The 18,606-nt window shown below is 37.0% G+C and overlaps 2 protein-coding genes across 2 annotated transcripts in view; one reads left to right on the plus strand and one right to left on the minus strand.

Annotated features, from left to right (window-relative positions):
- Nucleotides 1-702: 702 nt before the first annotated feature.
- The window catches only part of LOC124965308 (basic proline-rich protein-like), a 48,581-nt gene continuing 30,677 nt past the window's right edge, over nucleotides 703-18,606 (minus strand). The window contains exon 3 of the mRNA XM_047526208.1: nucleotides 703-1,728. The gene's annotated coding sequence lies outside the window, so the exon portion shown is untranslated. The remainder of the gene's footprint in view (nucleotides 1,729-18,606) is intronic.
- The window catches only part of Ndufv2 (NADH:ubiquinone oxidoreductase core subunit V2), a 31,270-nt gene continuing 20,529 nt past the window's right edge, over nucleotides 7,866-18,606 (plus strand). Inside the window, exon 1 of the mRNA XM_047526130.1 lies at nucleotides 7,866-8,014. Coding sequence (XP_047382086.1) covers nucleotides 7,961-8,014 — 54 coding nt within the window. The 5' untranslated portion in view covers nucleotides 7,866-7,960. The remainder of the gene's footprint in view (nucleotides 8,015-18,606) is intronic.

The raw sequence follows: 18,606 nt of genomic DNA on the forward strand, positions 1-18,606 counted from the left end.
GAGTCCAAGTAGTTTATTTTGGAGGTGAAATGTTATTGAGTGGTTCCCCCTGTATGCACACAGGATTCAGTCCTATTGAATGACAACATGAAACACACCCTAGTCTTTCCTTGCAAGGAAGTAAAGAAAACTTGGAGGCTTTCCCATGGTCTGACTGAGGGCTGTACCTGCACTTCAAGACAGAGCCCTAAAGTGCAGAGTCATGGGTGCTTGTGGTAGATTGCTCTTGGCACATACTGTGATGGTGAGGACCTATTTATAGGCAGACCACAGGTAGTATCTGCTATGATCTGCATCAAAGCCTTTGTCTTAGTGACTCTGGAAAGTTTCAGGAGGAAGTACTTAGTATCAACAATGGACTCTTGTTAGGTTTCTTACATTTGGCTCATGAATTGCATTATCAGAGCCCTATAGAAGGCTGCTTTAGCAGTCCTCTCACCTCAACCTGTCGACAGGTACATTCAGAATTCTCAGAGACCTTTCCCACATTTTTTGCTTTTACTAACTCTGAAAATATAGTTTATCATACACTATTTAGTTAGCCTCTCCCTATCTGAAAAAGGGCATGAACTAAATATTATGAAACAGCACTAAGTATAAAATACTCTCCTTGTCCTTGAGAAACATGTAGTCTAGTTGGGCAATTACATTATGTATTGTTGTTCTTTTCAGGTGGAATACAGGATAAGAACTAAAGGAATGGACTTTCTCAAGAGCTTTTACAGTTAGAAAATCTGTAAAAAACAGAAATTAAGGTGATTTGAGACTAGAATTAAAATACCAGAATCACAGAATTAGTCACCTCTGCAGATCTACCACAGATGGTACTACTTTTAACATTGTGCTATACAGATGTCTGATTCCAATTCTACCATCAATTCCTTAAAAACACCGATGATTTCTGTATGAGTTATCTATTGTTGCATAACAAATTACTCAAAACACAACAGTTTAAAACAAGATACATATATGTGTTACTTAGTTTCTGTGAGTCAGGGACCTAGGCTCAGCTTAACTGGGTCCTGTTTCTCAGAATCTTTCACAAAGCTGAAATTGAGATGCAGACAAAGCTCTTCTTATTGGAAGCCCAGTTGGGGAAGAATCTTCTTTCAAACTCGTGTGGGTGTTGGCAGGATTCAGTTCCTCACCGATTGGTGAACTGAGGACCTCAGTTACTGGATTGTGGTTGGATAGCAGTCACCTTCAATTTCCTGCTTCTCCATCATGGCAGTTTACCAAAGTATGTAAGCCAGGAAGGCAAGAGAGACTGAATTCACAATATTTTCAAACCTAATTGTGGAAATGACATTCCAACTCCTTTGCTATATTTAATTGTTTAGGTCCAGTCTACACACTAGATGAGGAGGTTACTTACATAAGGTTACTTTCATGAACACAAAGACGTGGGGATCACTGGAAGCCATCTTAGAAGTCTGCCTACCCTTTATCACCTGATTATAACAGATTCCTTTTTACAAAAATTTTTTAGCAGATTCTTAATGGTGTTTTTTATTTTTTATCTTCCTATGACAACACAAGAGTTGAAAATTGCACTACAGCAAGATAAACATCAGATTTCAGATGGAGCAGAATAATATGGTAGGCGAATTTGGATTTGCAAATCCCATTCTCTCTAGCGGACAGATCCATGTAAGAACTTTGACATGTTCCCTGAAGGCAAGACTGTATCCTTTATCACAACATCTTCAACACTCAGTGTGCCCAACCCTGAAACATGAAAAGAATTTGGAAAATATAAAATTGGTTGAGAAATTGTAGAGGATGATAAAATCTGTCCCTCCTAGGATAATTCCCAAGGTACACATTTAATAAAATATGGAATTTAGAAAGTAGTCATGGAAAGGGGAAATTCTCTACTGCAGGAATACCAAATAAATATTTGATGAAACAAATGTCAACAATCTTTCCCCATGATGGCTCTAGATATCTTCACTTTTCAATAATGTTTTTCAAAATGTTAATCAGAGAAAATCCGTTTTGTGAAAATCTGAATCTAGTAAAAACTGCACTTGCCATGACAGTCAGAGGGAGTCTTCACAACTGAGACCTCAGGCAAGTAGAATTCAGAATCTAAATTTATTGAGAGGTTGTTATAAAGGATTTAGGTACTAGATGTACTCTGGGTAGTTGTGCCCCAAAGAGATTTAAAGTTACAGTTCGGTAAAAGAGTGAAAATCTGTGCAAATCCTTCTCTACACAAGGACAACTATAAATTTTTGTAAGCCCTTTGATGTCTGGAACTCCAGTGGCTTTTAAGAATGTGTTCAGTGGTAGAGCACAAGGCCCTGGGTTGGAATCCCAGCAGAACAACAACAAAAAAGATTACATTCGTTGTTTTATTATTTACTTCAGAAGAAATGCTGCTTAGAAAAGTTCATTCATCTGTTGTTTCTTTCCTCTTCCCTTTCTCTCTCCCTCTTTTTTCTTCCTTCTCTCTTTCCTTTCCATTCCATTCCATTTTTCTTCTCCTCTTCCTGCTTCTTTTCAGCAGTGATAGGACTGAACCTAGCCTAGGGCTTTGCAAGTATTCTACCACTAAGCTATATTCCTAGCCCCTTTTTCATCTTTCTTTCAATACACATATGTATGTCCTGAGTCACTGGGAAATGCCATAAAAATGTCAAAATTTTTTTGAGCTCTTTTCTTATTTTTAGGCCAAATCAACATTTTAAAATGTATCCTACTTGCAAAATCAGATTGAGTTTCAATCTGAGTAGATATTTTTAATAGATATTTTCACATTTTTTCCATGATTCTTCTCATTTAGATATATCATGACATTTGTAGCTGAAGATTGAGACTTTTAACTTCCATAAACATATTTATCAGACAATGCTAACCTTCACTTCTTTCATTCTCCTGCATCTCATGGTATATTCCTACATGGCTGCAAAAAAGTCAGACTGGTCTGCTATTAGTATCCTTCTGCAGGCAAGGTCCATGATAAGGACAAACTTTCTTTTCTTTGATGATTTTGTTTATAATGTCCTCTGTCTCAAGGAGTGATTTCCTGATTCTACACATGAGAGATATTTATGGAAAATCACAAACATTTGCTGGTCAATTTGGCCTTCTTACTGTTTTGGGTGATTTAAAGCATTGCATCTTAACACGAGCATTCCTTAAGTATTGATAGATGAGTAAGAGTCAGATTGTGTACTTTATGAGTATGACAAGGAGGTTCCAAGAACTACAAATTCTGAAAAACAAATCCCTTCAGTAAATAGTGGAAAATGATAGTTTATTTTAAGCCCTTTGAAAGGTTGAAAGATGATGCAAAAGGAAAGAGCTCATCTGTTCTTAGTCAGCTTTTGACCTTTGACTATATAAATACAAGAACCACACAAGCTAGAGCTAGGGAACACAGCCTGACATTTCTGCTATCCAGATCAACAAAAGAAATCTTCCCATTGTGTTTTACAGAGATATACAAGAGTGCCATTACATAGAACATTACATTCAATCATTTATTCATGAAGAAGGAAGTTATTAAGTTCTTGGCAATCTCGGTAAACTTTTTCTTTTTCCTTTAGTCCTCCCTCCCTTCCTTCCTCCCAAACTCCTTGCCTTCCCCTTCTTCTTCCTCTCCTTCCTTCCTTCCTTCCTCCCTCCCTCCCTCCCTCCTTCCCTCCCTCCCTCTATTTGTAGATTGAGGAGATTGGATCAGATGTGTTCCATTCTATTCTGATAAAATGGTGATACCTGTACCCATCCAACAGGCTATCTCAGAATCCATGCAATAGTGCCCATTCTTCCACTGCCCTGATACCACAGCCCCTTCTTACCTGGTTTGGAGATTCTATCCCATATCATCTCGATACCAATACACAGTAGTGTGCCAGTCTCCGCCAAAAGCATTTTGCTTTTATAAAGGATGAGGAAGGTTAGTTTTGCCCCCTTGACATATTTATGCCAAAATCAAGTGTTTCACACCCTGGGAAAGCTACTCTGACTCTCTCAGTAAGACTTTGACATTACTTTCTGTAAGTTCTCAATTCACTTTGCATGCACACTCTGAATTATTTTCCTGTAAGGTTTTCCTAAGAAGGGCTATGGTCTTCTGCTTTTGTATCTCCAATGCTGTAATGCCCAGCACACAAGAGGGGTTGAAAATATATTTGTGTACTAAATGAATAAGTAAAAGTTTTTTTCATGGCCAATTTCACCTTGTTCTGATCACTCTTTTATTATACTACTTGGGCTGTTCATATTATACCTCACAAGTATATGCAGCAAATGAACTACTGAGATTCAATATAATTTTCCTAGCCAAAAAATTTTATACATGCAATGAGAATTGGTATTTAAAGAAATTTTATATGAATCTTTTTGTAACTGGGCAAGGAAGACATGAATTAAAATACAGGGATTTTAAGAAGGTTTGGGAGCGGGAGGGGGAGTCCAGAGCTGTTTCTTCTGCCTAGAATGCAAGCTTCCCAAAAAGCCCAAGAACTGACCCATTTCTCTCATGCTAACCACACTCATAGATACTCTATACTAAAACCTATATTAAAAGTTAATAGCAGTAAACAAAAAAAGTTTTCATTTATTAAAAAGAAATGTGTGTAAGAGGTTAATTTTTTCCTTTTCCTTTATTATTTCTCAAAATGTACATAGTTTTATTTTTTCTTGCAATAAAAACAACACTGATTGAAAGACAACACATTAAATATTGAGCTTCACTGTTATTTCTAAAATCTGCAGGTAAACATTTCTCCTAGAAGAGATATACTGTAAATTTATTTGATTCTCTATTGATAATAGTTTCCATGGCTTCCAGGCTTCCAAGGTTTTGAATAATATTGTAATAAACATTTCTGTACACTTTTCCAGTTATTTCCTTGGCATAAGTTCTTGTTAAGAACTGAATATACATTGCAAGATTATACTCTTTAGAGGCTGATCTTATATTATCACCATCACTGGATGAGAATGGTACACCACACATTAATAATACCAATTATTAGAAATCTCAAAAATTTTCCAACCTATTAGGCAAAAATTGTGTTCCCTGTTATTTACTTACGGCAATAGTTATATCTTGAGCGTTCCCTAAAGACCATGTGTTGAAGTCTTAGTCCCTAGCTTAGCACTATTGAGAGGTGGTGGACCTTAAGAGACGGGGTCTAGTGGGAGGTTACTAGGTCACTGGGAGCATGTTCTTGAAGGGAAAAATAGGGCTCTAGTCCCTTCCTGTTTCTCTGCCATTGCGAGTTGTGCAGTTTTGCTCCACCATGTGCTCTCTGCCATGATGTCCTACCTCACCACAGGCTAAAAAACAATGGGGTCAATGGACCACAGATTGGAACTGTAAGCCAGAATAAACCTTTTCTTGCCATAAGCTTAATATTTCAGGTATTTTGTTATAGTAACAGGAAGTTAAGACAATTACTTTGCTAGGAAAGGACTGATCAAATATGACAGAAGAATCTCACATTAACCATGGAAACGAACAGAATTCAGTGCCATGTTGGGGAAGTAACGAGTGACATGAATATAATAATGGCTTCAGTGATAATCTGCTTATTTTTTTAAACAGTCTGTTCTCGAAGTCTATATAGTTATGTTACTGGCTATTATGACTTCCATTCCCCTTTGGTCCCACATTATCCATGATTCACTTGAGAAGAATTTGGAAAGGTCATGAAGAATTTATTCAACTAACTTCACTTCTACACCCCCCCCATCCCAGTGTGAAACAGATCTAACAATTCAGTTTATCATTGTGACCAGATTGCTCTATTTTGCAACTCACATTTCCTGTTGGAAATCCTTTTTTTAAAAAATTTCTCTTATGCTCTCTCTTACTCATCCAACTCTTTCTATAGACTTTTTGACTTTATAACTACTAGCTCTTAGTATGTCTTTCAGAAAAACAGGACTGAACCTGTCTCTTATTCATAGAAAGCCCAGTGAGGTACACAGGCCAGTACTGTCATGTGCAGGCAAGTTGAGAGGCAGAGTACATGATCTGCCTGTGGCTGCTTTAACAAGCAGGATGTGACTTAGGAGAGAATTATGATTTAAAATATTTGACTCAAGTGTTCCATAGATGGAGCAACTCACACTGGAAAGAAATGAAGCATTTTTGAACTGTTACTGTGTGCCAGGTTACATGTTAATCATTTTTTATAAACAGAATGATTTAATATTCTGATTATATTTTCAGAAAATGAGAACCAAAGCTTCACAGAATCCAGTAAATGTTGAGGTCAGAATTTAAATCCAAGTTTATCTCATTACAAAGCTTATCATTTTAATTATACCATGTCCTCCGTAGGGCCCATGTGTGATGGTTTAAATGAAGAAGAAATCATGAGAAGAAAGCCAAAGTTCCCATATTTGATTATCCCATAGACATTTTTCTAGCTTGCCCAACTCTGAGGCCCGCATTCCCACCCTCTAATATAAACACATTCTTTATTTAAAGAGTTGATCACTATAGTTAGGGCCAATTTTCCTGAACTTACAGTAGTAACACTTAGAATAGTAGAATATATCTAACTTGGCAGACATCCTGTTCATTAAATGTATGTAATCAATCAAACCCATGGAATTAAGTTACTAATTTTTTTACTCCCTCAGTGGATTGAATCCAGAGTTTCAAGCATGCTAGGCACATATCCTACCACTGTAGCTATATCTCCAGCCCAGGTTACTTTCATTTGAAGTCACTGCCATCTGGGTCTGTGCCCCGAAATAGTAACTTAGAGAGTGGGAGGAAGAATAGAGATTTTTCAAACAGCCCTCACAATTTTATCCTAAGGACTCCAGGAAGAATAGCTGATTACACATTAGGTTACTTTATAAGTGGAGTGGCTCTGGAAAGCAACTTACATTTCTGGGTGTGAGAGATGTTAATCCTGACATTTTCACTTGAGAATTATTTGGACTAAGGATAAGCCAAAGTCGTGTTGGACAAGCTTTGATGGAATTCTATAATTTGTAAAATATAATTCATAGGGAATGCAGTGGAATATTTTAGACTGAGTTTTTAAACTCATGAAGGTTAAACTTTTAAAAATTCTGTGCTCTGTGAAAGTTCCAGAAACTACTTACAAGTTTATTAGAGCAAAAAAATGGGCAAAAGGAAGGGGGCAGGTAAGGATGTGACACACAAGAAGGGAAGGCACTGAAGGAAAAATCAAGAGGCAGTAAGTGCCAGGTAAACTCTCCATAGTAGGAAACAGTGCTGTGAGTATTGTAGTTGTCACTGAATAAATACTTGTTGGAATTTCCAGAGATGACCAAACAAACATGAAGAAGGAAGTGGCTTTTTAAAAGCTTTACTTGGAAAATTTCTGATACGTAGAATTACGGGGAACAGTAATGAGAAGTCGCGTGAGGTACTACGGCCATCCCTAACGACTAGCCTTAATTTTTACCTACCACTCCCTATCACTAGGAAGTAAATTACAGACAGTATATCATTTCACCCTTAAATACTTCGTTACACAACTCTAAAGCAAAGAAATGGGGACCAAGGCATTTCTATCTAACCTACTTCTGTGTCTGGAATGCCGTAATTTGTAAAAATAAAATTTACAACTTTTTTTTTAAAGTAAATGCAACAAAAGAGGAGGCAGTCAATCCTCATAAGAATTTCCCGGAGGGAAGCTCACCCTATCAATCCCGCTTGGAGGCGTTTTATTCCCTCAGGAGCCCAGGGAGCAGCTCAGGGACGCTTCCTTTCAAGGCCGGACGCCAGGCTGACCCAAAGCACCCAGCCATTTAGGGCCTTGGCTGGTACCCGCCCCGCCCCGCCCACTAGACCCAGCAGCCTCCGCGCATCCCAGCCGGCCACCGCCCCTCGGCGTAGGCAGCGGCGAGCCGCTCGGCACGCCAGGCCTGAGCTCGGGGGCGCGCACGCCGTACGTCCCTGGCTCGCTCGGGATTCTCGCTCGGCGCGGCCAGGGAAAGGCGAAAGATTTAGTCAGCCATGTTCTTCTCCTTGGTGTTCCGGGCCCGGGCGGGAGGTCTCGCCGCCCCGTGGGTAAGGAGGCTCGGGATAAGCCCGGGCACTGCCGCTACCCTTCTCCCACTCATCGTGTCTCCCCTAGTTTTGAGCACAGGAAGACCTTGGGCTCTGGACGGGTCAGCAGGCGGTGGCAAGGACACTGCGGCCTTCGCTCTCTCCTCAAGGAGGCGGTTGCAGCTTCACGCAGAGTGAGGATGCCGGAGGGAGGGTCGGCAACTGTAGCTGCGGCGGGTACATGGCTTCCCTCTCCAAACTGGGAAGTGTACGCCTAATTTGGTCACAGGACAAGAAGGCAGGACTACCGATGAATAATGGTGGTTTGCTCTAGCGCGGATCCTAGGCCTGCCCCGGGTTGGTCGGTTTGTGTCTAAGATTCCCCGGACCCCAGGAAAAGAGGCACTGCACACCTAAAGCTTAGCAACTGCGTTGTTGTGGGGTTGCAGCATACCTCAGAAAACTCTGGCTTGCTTGCTGAAGACCGAGTTTCTTTAGGTCTAGATAAGGGTGATCAGTGTTTGATTAATTGCAGTTGTGCTTTTCGCATCGGAAATGTGCAGTAAATAATCGTATGGTGCCAAGTGCGAAAGAACTCTGTCACAAATAACTGCACCTAACTAAAGAATCCTAGTTTCGGTGGTCTTTTGAGGCTCAAGTACATATCATTATAGGCAAGGAAGTTGAACTGTAGAGAGGTTGAAGCACTCAAGTTAGTTATTGCAGACTTCAGAAATTATGATTATAATAGCAGATCATTTACTACCAAAAAAGCCCAATTTGTCTTTGGTCAATTTTTTTTTTTTTTTTTTTCCTGTAAGTTAAAAGGAAAGATTGAATCAACTTTCAGCAAAAGAAGGGAAGGTAGTGTCTATTAATGAGTTCATGACTATAGAGTTAGATACGAGTTTGGATAGTATCTTCATTGCTTTTTGTAGCTATGTGGCCTTGGGCTGTTAATGTTTCCTTAGCTGTAAAATGGTAATATTTTCTTTCAGTTTATATTTGAGTGGGTCATGTTCTGCTGGATGCAGGTTACTGTGGATAATAGTAATGGTAACATTTGGTGACTATTTTGTGTGTGCTGAACACTGTTAAGTATATACATTTTTACATCTCATCTTTGAGATGGTAGTTTTTTTTTCCTTATTACAGATTATAAATGAACTTAATCTCTGTTCTTGTGAAATTGTTAATGTAAATATGATACAGTTTTAAAAAAGTGTTAGAGATCTGAATAGGGCTATCCAATTTAGTTTAAAGGTGGGATAAGCTTTTTCCTGGAGGTAATATTAACAGAGTGGGGAAAGGTCAGAAGATGACCTAGGTGGACAGGGCAACTTGAAAAAAGACTTACTGATGTTAGCAAGAGAAAGGTTGGTGTGTATGAGCAGCCAACTCTACTGTTGGAGTTAAGGCAAGTTTCCTCATTAAATGAGAGTGGCATCGGCCAGATCTTGGAGCACCTTGCATGCAGCCATACTAAATCTGATTTTATGTTGGATGTAGTGAGGAGTCAGTGAAAGGTTTTAGAGTAGAGGGATTCAGTGAGGTTTCTGGTTTGGATAGGTAACTGAATGGGACTGAGGGTGGAATGGGTTTGACCAGCTAGAAACAGGGAGCTATATCTATAGAGGCTTGCAGAACCTTAGATGAAAGATGATGAGGATCAGACCTTGTCTGTTAGTAGGAAGAACAGAAATAAGAATACCCATCAATTTATTTTGGGGCAAATGGGATTAGAGGTGTAAATAGGGTTAGAGATTTTAACAATGAATAAAGGAACTTTGGAAAATTTTAAAGTTTTATGCTAGTGTCTGCCACTTTTTTATTTTCATAAAGAGTACATAGTATGAAGTACGTGTCCAATAATATTTGTTGACAAGTTTAATTTTTTATTATGCAAGTAATACATTGTCGGAAAAACAGAATATTGAGAATAGCATGTGGAATAAGCTCAAAAAATATAAACCATCCCTAGTCTCATCAGCCTGAAAATTACCACTGTTAACAGTTTGATGTCTGCAATAATAGACTTTATAATTTTTTATATACAAAAATCAGAAGGTACCAGTCACATGGTTTTTCTCATAATGTAGTTTATTCAGCTTATCAGTTGACATTACATTTTTTTTTTTTTTTTTCCTTCTTGTGGTGTTGGAAATTGAACACAGGGCTTTGTGCACTCTACCACCTGAGCCATATCCCCACCCTGACATTACTGTCATTTTAATGCTGTATATTATTTTATCTTGAGGATGTTCTATAACTTGCATAGCCAGGCCATTCTAACCTTTTATATATAGTGGGATGTCAAAATGAACTTAGCAAAAATCAGGTCAAGTAAGAGTAAGTTCTTTTCTTAAGAGAAATCTTGACCATTTACATTTTCAAAACAATTTACTATTCTAATTTCTGCTTGCTAGTTAGCCATTACATTCTTCAGTGAAAACTTTTTTTTTCAGTTCATAGTTGCTTAAAAAATGCCTAGGGCTGGGAATGTGATTCAGTATTAGAGCTCTTGCCTACAAGCTGGAGGCCTTCACTGCAAACTGTGGCACACACACCCCTACCCACCCTAACCCAGAATTTAATACCAATCTGAGCTTCATATTTTTTTCTCCTGTAAAGTGGATTAACACCACATTGGGGGATTGTAAGAATTGACTAAAAATTATAGTGATATTCCTTTCTTTAATAAAAATAATAATAATACTTATTCCTCTCTTTTAATAATTACATGTCAGTTTGTGCAATGTTGACACCACTTCAAACTCAGAACTGCCTCATTGCCAAACTACAACTTTTGGTTTTGTAGATGAGAGAAGTTATGGTGGCATTTTCAAGTATTGTGTGTTTTTTAGTTCATTGAGGATATTTTCCTTTATGACTGTAATTGTGATTAAAGCTACTTTTGAAACCGTCTCAACTGTTCTCTTTCCCTTGAAAATAGGTTGTGTTCCCCTCCCCCAACCATATTGAATAATTTTGGATTTTGTCCTGATCATTGTGAAAAATATAGAGTCTCTAAATGCTATTTTGTTCCTTCAAAGAGTTTGTTTTGTTGTTGCTATGTATTTACCTGTGGTGACTAACATCAAATATTGACTCGGTTGTTTTAGTTGGGCTGCTTACAGTTTGTTGCATGCACAGGGCTCAGCTAGAGACAGGTAGAGTTTATATTCAGAACATGTTGCTTCCTCATTTTGGTACTTCGTTTTCTGAGATTTTCCACTTTCCTGTAGCTGTGGTTGCTCAGACCTTCCTTTGGTCCAAACCATTAAGGCTGCATGTTTTCTCTTGGTCCGAACTGTCCAGCAGCAGGGGTTGGCAAACTGGGGTAGTGTCTTCAGGATAAAAGATGTAAAGAAAAAACAAAATCAAATCTTACTGACTTTTGCTTCTTCTGAATATAGACTCCTTGCTTTGTGTGTGTCTGCCTGCTTGGGTTGTTCTCCAATGCCTTCAGAATTCTTTTTTTTTTTTTAACATTTTATTGAGAGTTTTTAAGTTTATAGTTGCTACCCAGTGGTTCGAGTTGATATATCTAAGTGATCATTCTAGAAGTATGCTACCTTCCGCGATGTTTTTCTTTCAAATTAAAAAAAAAGTTTTTTGTTGAACTCAATACCTTTATTTTACTTACTTATTTTTTATGTGGTGCTGAGGATCAAACCCAGTGTCTTACACATGCTAGTCAAGCTCTCCACCACTGAGCCACAACTGCAGCCCCTTTCTTTTCCAATTTTTAAGTTGTGCGGAATGAAATGTTCTCCCAATTCCTAAATTAGAGATTCTTAAACATTATTTTGTAATATACCAAGGGATTTCCATTTTGGCTTACAGATTCTAAAGAGTTCTCTTTTTAATGTGAGCAAATCCCCCCAGATATTGTATATAGATGCTCTTATGATGCTGTCAAGTCCAGATAAACCTATTGTAAAGCTGAAAATATCTTTAAGTTGAAAATGCATTCAGTTCACCTAACCTGTGGAACAACATAGCTTAGCAACACAGTACGCTGTGGAGTATTGGTTGTTCACCCTCATGATTGCATGTCTGTTTTTATTTATTTTTTTAATCTTTCTTTCTGAAATTGCTTAGGTGTATCAAGGGAAATTGTTACATATGATGAAGATCTAAGTTTAATAGGTGCTGTAATAATAGGAGGCTGTGCCAGTGTGCACAGAATCTGTGGAAGTGATTTCATTATGCTTAGGGAAAAAGAGATGGAGTTCAGGAGCTGTAGAGTGTAAGACAAGGTTAACCTTGTCATGATGGATGAATGGGAGGTATAAAATGAGAGAGTGTCATAGGTCTAGGCAAAGGACACTGAAGTGTATGGTAGGATGGAGAAAGAATAAGCAGATTGGAAGTTGACACGGGAAAGGGTCATAAAGGGCTTGGTATATATGGTACCACAGGGTTTAAATTTTATTCTGTATGCAGTGGACAATTTTTTTTTTTTTCTTTTTTTTTCGTGGTGCTAGGGATTGAACCCAGGGCCTTGTGCGTGCGAGGCAAGCACTCTACCAACTGAGCTATATCCCTAGGCAAGCACCAGCAGTGGACAATTTTAAGTAGACCACGATGACCCCTGACCTGCTTCCCCATTATAATTTTGGTAAGAAACTCTAGAGATGTAGAGAAGGGTGAGACTGTAAGGTAGGGAACCAGTTAGAAGCTTACTGCAGTAATCTAGGGGAGGAATAAGAAACATGAGTGGGGATATAAGCAGGGAAAATGGAGGGGTAGGAATACCAATTTAAAAATTTGTATGGGTAAAATGGGTAGATTTTGATGATTGAGAAGTGAGAAAGAAAAGAGGATCCTGGAATGTTTTTCATGATCACAGTGTAGGGTATTGTCTTTAATGCCCATCTCATGTAGAAGTACTGTGGGCCTGAAAAATACTTTGTTACGTCCTTTTCTGATTGAGATGAGGAATAATTTTTAAAAATCACTAGCAAATTGACATAAAGATAGGAAAATGTAAACATAAAATTACATTTCTCATAATGAAGATGTTTTAATTGGTTATCTTGGGGATCAGTATAATAGACACCCTCTTGATAATTTCACAGGTAAGAGGGTACCCATCTACAAATTATTTCTGGTAGAGAAGCAGCCGTTTGGGATTAAGCTGAAGAATTATGTAGCTATGATGGTGAGTGGCAGAAGTTTAATTTTACCAGCACAGTAAAAGTAAATATCATGGGGTGGAGGAATTTGGAAATGCTGTTTATAAGTTAAGGTTCTAAGCCATGATTTACAACCCAGAAAGGTGATCTTGTTGTCATTATCAGTTTAATATGCTGTAATAGTAAAATATGCATGATCAATAGACTGTTGGAAGTAGATCAACATTATAATTGTTAATGTTAATTAATGTATAATATAATACACATAGACTACTGCACAGCTTTTAGTCTTTCTTTAGCTCAATAATAGCATAATGAAGGTAGAAAATGTCTAGAAGAAGGTAACTAAAATCCAGTGTGTTGACTCCTGTACGAGGATTGACTTGAAAATCTTTGACTACCTGAGAAGGGGAAGCAAAGACAGAATTATGAAGATGAGAGAATGTGCAAAGACTTGTTAACTCAACTACAAAATAGTAGAGTTACTGGGAAGAAAGTTCCACTCAAGCTCAGGAGACGTTTTGGTGAAGGGAAAACAGATTTATTCAAAACAAGGGTAGGAAGATAGAGGAGACCTTTTTCTGTTTCAAATCTCCATTTTCAGGGGCAGCTAAGAGTTTTTTTTTTTTTTTTGTACTGGGGACTGAACCCAAGGGCACTTAACCGCTGAGTCACATCCTCAACCCTTTTTCTATTTTATTTTAAGATAGGGTCTTCCTAAATTACTTAGGGCCTTGATAAGTTGCTGAAGCTGGCTTTGAATTTGCGATCCTGCCTTAGCCTCTCAAACTACTGGGATTACCAGAGCCCCTATGCACCACTGGGAACTTTTAAGAGGAGGGAAGCATAATGGGACACAAGAAATAAACAGATTTAGCTAGTCTGTCCAAATAAGAAACATGTCACAGTCTCCAGTTTCCCTGGTACTCTTTTATGCCAGGGGGTCATTTTTTGGGTTTTATTCTTAGCATGAGGAAGTTTGGGATGTAGAAAAGCAATTGCTTTTAATTTTTAAAGGGATTCTCTATTTTAGTAGTAGTTGATGTTTAAAGGATTTATTTATTTATTTGGTGCCAGGATTGAATCCAGGGCCTCAGCATGCTAGGCAGTACTCTGATACTGAATCACATCTCCAGTCTCCAGAAGAAAATATTCTTTTCTTTTTTTTTTGGTTCCAACAAGTGGATTTTATTCATGCAGTGCGCACTCAAAGAAAATATTCTTGCCTCTAATAAAAGAATGCAGTTCTGTTTCCAGGGGATCTCATGTTAGTACCAATGGAAAAAAAATTAGTTTGGAAAACTAATTTAGGTGGTTACACTGATAGTGATTTTGTGTGTCTTTTAATCTTTTGTGGTGTGAAGAAGGAAATTCCTTAAAATAACGAACTGTGCCTTAATACTTAAAGATTCCAGGTTGGAAAAGACCATCTGGCATTTCTTATTCTTGGATTTATTATCACTTTGAAGATTATTAGTAAAATTCATGAACTGTGAGCTAGGATATATATTAAGTACAGTGTACCCTAAGATAGCAAGTCCCAAACCAGATGAAAAGATTTACTTAGATGTTTTAAGAATACTCAGACTCCTCCTGGGTCATAGGTTTCTTAGATTTAAACAAATACAGGTTAAGTATCGTTTTTCTGAAAATCTGAAATTTGAAATGCTCTAAAATCCAAAACCTTTTTGACACTCATGAAGTTTTAGATTTTCAGATTAGGGGTGTTTAGCTGAAAGATCTATACAAGAATTTCAAAATCTTTAAAAACTCCAAAACATGAAACACTTCTTATTCTAAGGATTTCCAATACAGGATACGCAACCTGTGCATGTTTATAAGATATTAATCCTTAAGTACTAGAAAAGAAAGCAATTTGAATTTATACAGCATTTCTTTGTGTTGTAGATTTTACCAGTTAATTTTTGAGGCCCAAAATCTTTGAAATCATTTGAAATTTTTAAAATGAACATTTGCTTTAGGTACAGAAATCTAGGTGCATAGTGAGCAACTTGTCTAAGGTTAATAGTTGTTGGTAAAGATGAGACAGAATTCAGGTCCATTGATTAAAATGATGTCTTAGCATCATTAAATTATTCTTGTCCTTAGAACAATTTGGTGTTACTTGTTTACATGCTGTACTTTACATGTGTAAAGAATGCTTTCTTTAATTTATGGTCAAGATAACTGGAAGTAATCTTTAATATGGTTATCTTAATTTGTGCGGCACCATACTTGTAATGCCTGGGCTGTTCAAATAGATTTTGTAATACAAAATTAGCCAAATTTTATTTGACGATTTTCATAGTGTGGGGAAACTCATTTACATTTATTTAAACCGAATTAATGTTTTTAGTTAAATTATCAATGAAACTTTATTTAAAGGGTATTTGTAAATGTGTTCCTATGTATATTTGAAAGTATAGAGTGACTTTAAATTTTAATTTAATTTTTCTTTGCTGGTTAAAATGGGATAATAATAATAATACCTATCTGGTGGATGTGCTGTGAGGAGTAAATAAGTTATATATAGTATTTATAAAATTTTTAGCAGATCAAATTATAAATATTTGGTGCAGGGTTAGCATTTATATTACGATTGTCCTTGAAATAGATTTCACAGTTACTATAAACTCAGCAGTTACTTTGTTAAAATGAAATGAATTGAAAAACTTGTTTTTCAAATATTTTTATTTTTTTTAAATGTGAAAATATCTACTGTGAATGTATCATGAACATTGACTTTTGGGGGAGCTTTTCATTTTGTTGCTTGAACTGGTAATGGGGTGGCTGTAGGTAACAAATTAGCCAGAGTTGTGAACAGTGTGAAGAAAGTATGGAGGGATCCCACATCACTGGGAGATTTTTCACCTGTGTACTTTGACTCTATTCAGGTGAACATATCTTGGTGAGTTTAATCTGTAAATATGAGGGATTGTTTAAAATATGGTATATAGTCCTTACCTGAGTTGACTGACAGTAAAGGGAAAGATTGTTTTTCATTTATTTGACCTTAGTCTTATCAAATGAAGTTAATGAGTCTTTCAGTTTTGTCTTTGAGCTTCCTTGTCACTTATTAAGCTCTCCTGGCTAGATGTGTCCTTTTATAATTCAAATGTATTATAGACCAGAAATGTGAGTTGAGTTAGATACTACTGCTTTAGCAACAGAAGGAACTCAGAAATAGAATAGGGACCATGAAAACATCATTAAGGAATCTATTCTCAGGGAGAATATAAAATGTTACATATTTTTTGTCATTTTGAGCTTTGGTGATGATATTGTTCATGACAGTAAGAGGAAAAGGCTAGTAGAAAGAACATAGTACTTAAGCCTGGGCTGAAAATCCTTCTCTGTCACTGTGGTGTGGGACAAGTTATTGTCACTGAGCCTGAGTTTCGTTTCTTTTTTAAAAATTTTTAGATGTAAAGGCATAGATATTTCTGAGTCTAGTGAGAAACTACAGAAAGAAAACTAAACTCTGGCTCAAGGAGATCCTGGAATAGAACTCAGCTTATTCACTGAATCAGTCTAGTCTAGCTTAAGTTCCTCTACCCTCTGCCAGTTCTAAGACTGGTTGGTCCTTAATGCCTCTTATTACTGAGTAAAATTGAGTTAAAATGACCAATAAAGGTAGTATACATGTTAATTCAACCTTTTAAAGTATTTTCCTTAATTCTTTATTCAAAAGTGGTCTGACAAAATATCATAATGAATATAAAATAGGTGACATTCTTAAACATATTGAAAAACAGGGCAGCTTCAAAAAGATACACAAAACCTGCTATGGATGAGTAACAGTTTGTGCCAGTTGAAAAAAATGAGGGCATATGTTTACCAGTTTATCTTTACTCTTTTGCTTATTTCTTTCATTTTAAATATATTATCTGAACTCCTTTTAAATAGATCAGCTTCAGGTGTTGATATTGAGGTTAATTTGCTCAAATAGTATTCTTATACATACATACATTCATACATACATATATATGTATATGTATGTGGGTGGGTTTGTATGTGTGTATATATTCAGTTTATATATATTTATGTACTCTGTGTGTGTGTGTGTGTGTGTGTGTGCGCGTGTGTGTGCGCGTTTCAGGTTTTCTAGAGGACTAGAGAAGGGTGGGCAATTATGTAAAAAACATAATTGTAAAAAACATTATGTAAAAACCATTAATCTACATCTTTCTCTCTAAATCAGCTCGTAAGCCAAGGAGGTAGGGTAGGCCCTTTCATTTCTAATCTGTCTTCCTGTACGTGGATGCCCAGCTTTCTGCCTTAAACTTCTTACTTAGATCTCTGTTCTTTCAGAGCTCTAATGTCATCATATAATTACTTCAGATAGCAAGTAATAGTGTCATATGACTCTGGGACTTATTATGAATTCTGCCACTAATTAATGAAGTAACCTTGAAGTTTTCATAACTTGCTTAAACTTTATTTTCTAGAAATAATACCTTGCAGGATATTGTGAGAATTAAGTAATACATGAAAAACTTAGTTCCTGAGACACAGTACTTCTACTGATAGTAGCTAATGATAGGTAACAATGAAAAAGTACTTAAGATGTACCATGCAGTATATTAAGCAGTTTATGTGAAATACCTTTTTTCAACAACATTGTGAAATACATAGTAACTCTGATATTACAGATGAAGAAACTTGCTCTAGAGTTGAGGTTTTAACCACTTTGTTAAGTTATCTCTCTATATAGGGTATGTATGGTATATTAGATTCTAGTGATATGTCCCAGTTTCAGAGGTGGTATAGACAATAATGAAGAGTGTTTGTTAAGAAACAATGAAATGGACATTTCTTATGCTAGAACATGTTGGTGTTGGTCCTCTTTCACCACAGCTGCCATCAGGAAGAGAATATGTAAGATTAATTTGGATCCTGGTATGGTGGCACACACTTGTAATTCCAGCTACTTGGGAGGTCGAGCAGAAGGATCATAAGTTTGAGGCCAGCCTGGGTAAGTTAGCAAGCCCTGTCTCAAAGTAAAAAGTACAGTGGTTATAACTCATTGGTAGAGGGTTTGCCTAGCATGCCAGAGGCCCTGGGTTCAATGTCTAGTACTGCCAAAAAAAGAAAAAGTTGGCGATATTAGATGGGATATTTTAGATTGAGAAAGGGATCAGCTAGAAGACTGGTGACGTAATGCACAGACATGAAATAATGTTTGAAGTAGTGGTGATAGGAGGACATGAAAAGGACTACATTTGTTTCTAAGCACTTATTATATATATATATGTATATAGGTATATATATATATATACACACACACACACATATGCAGCAAAAATTCAAAACAGTAAGATATAGTAGTAAATGTGACATTACAGAGTAGGCAATATAAGGATACATACTATGACAAAAATATAGCATGTGCTAGATGTATTACGTATTACAGAAAAGATTTCCTTCCCACTCCAGGTCCTTGGTTCTTCTCCCTAGAGAAGAGTCCCTGTT

The sequence above is a fragment of the Sciurus carolinensis genome, chromosome 15, assembly GCF_902686445.1.
Source record: "Sciurus carolinensis chromosome 15, mSciCar1.2, whole genome shotgun sequence".
In the NCBI taxonomy this organism is placed as follows: Eukaryota; Metazoa; Chordata; class Mammalia; order Rodentia; family Sciuridae; genus Sciurus; species Sciurus carolinensis.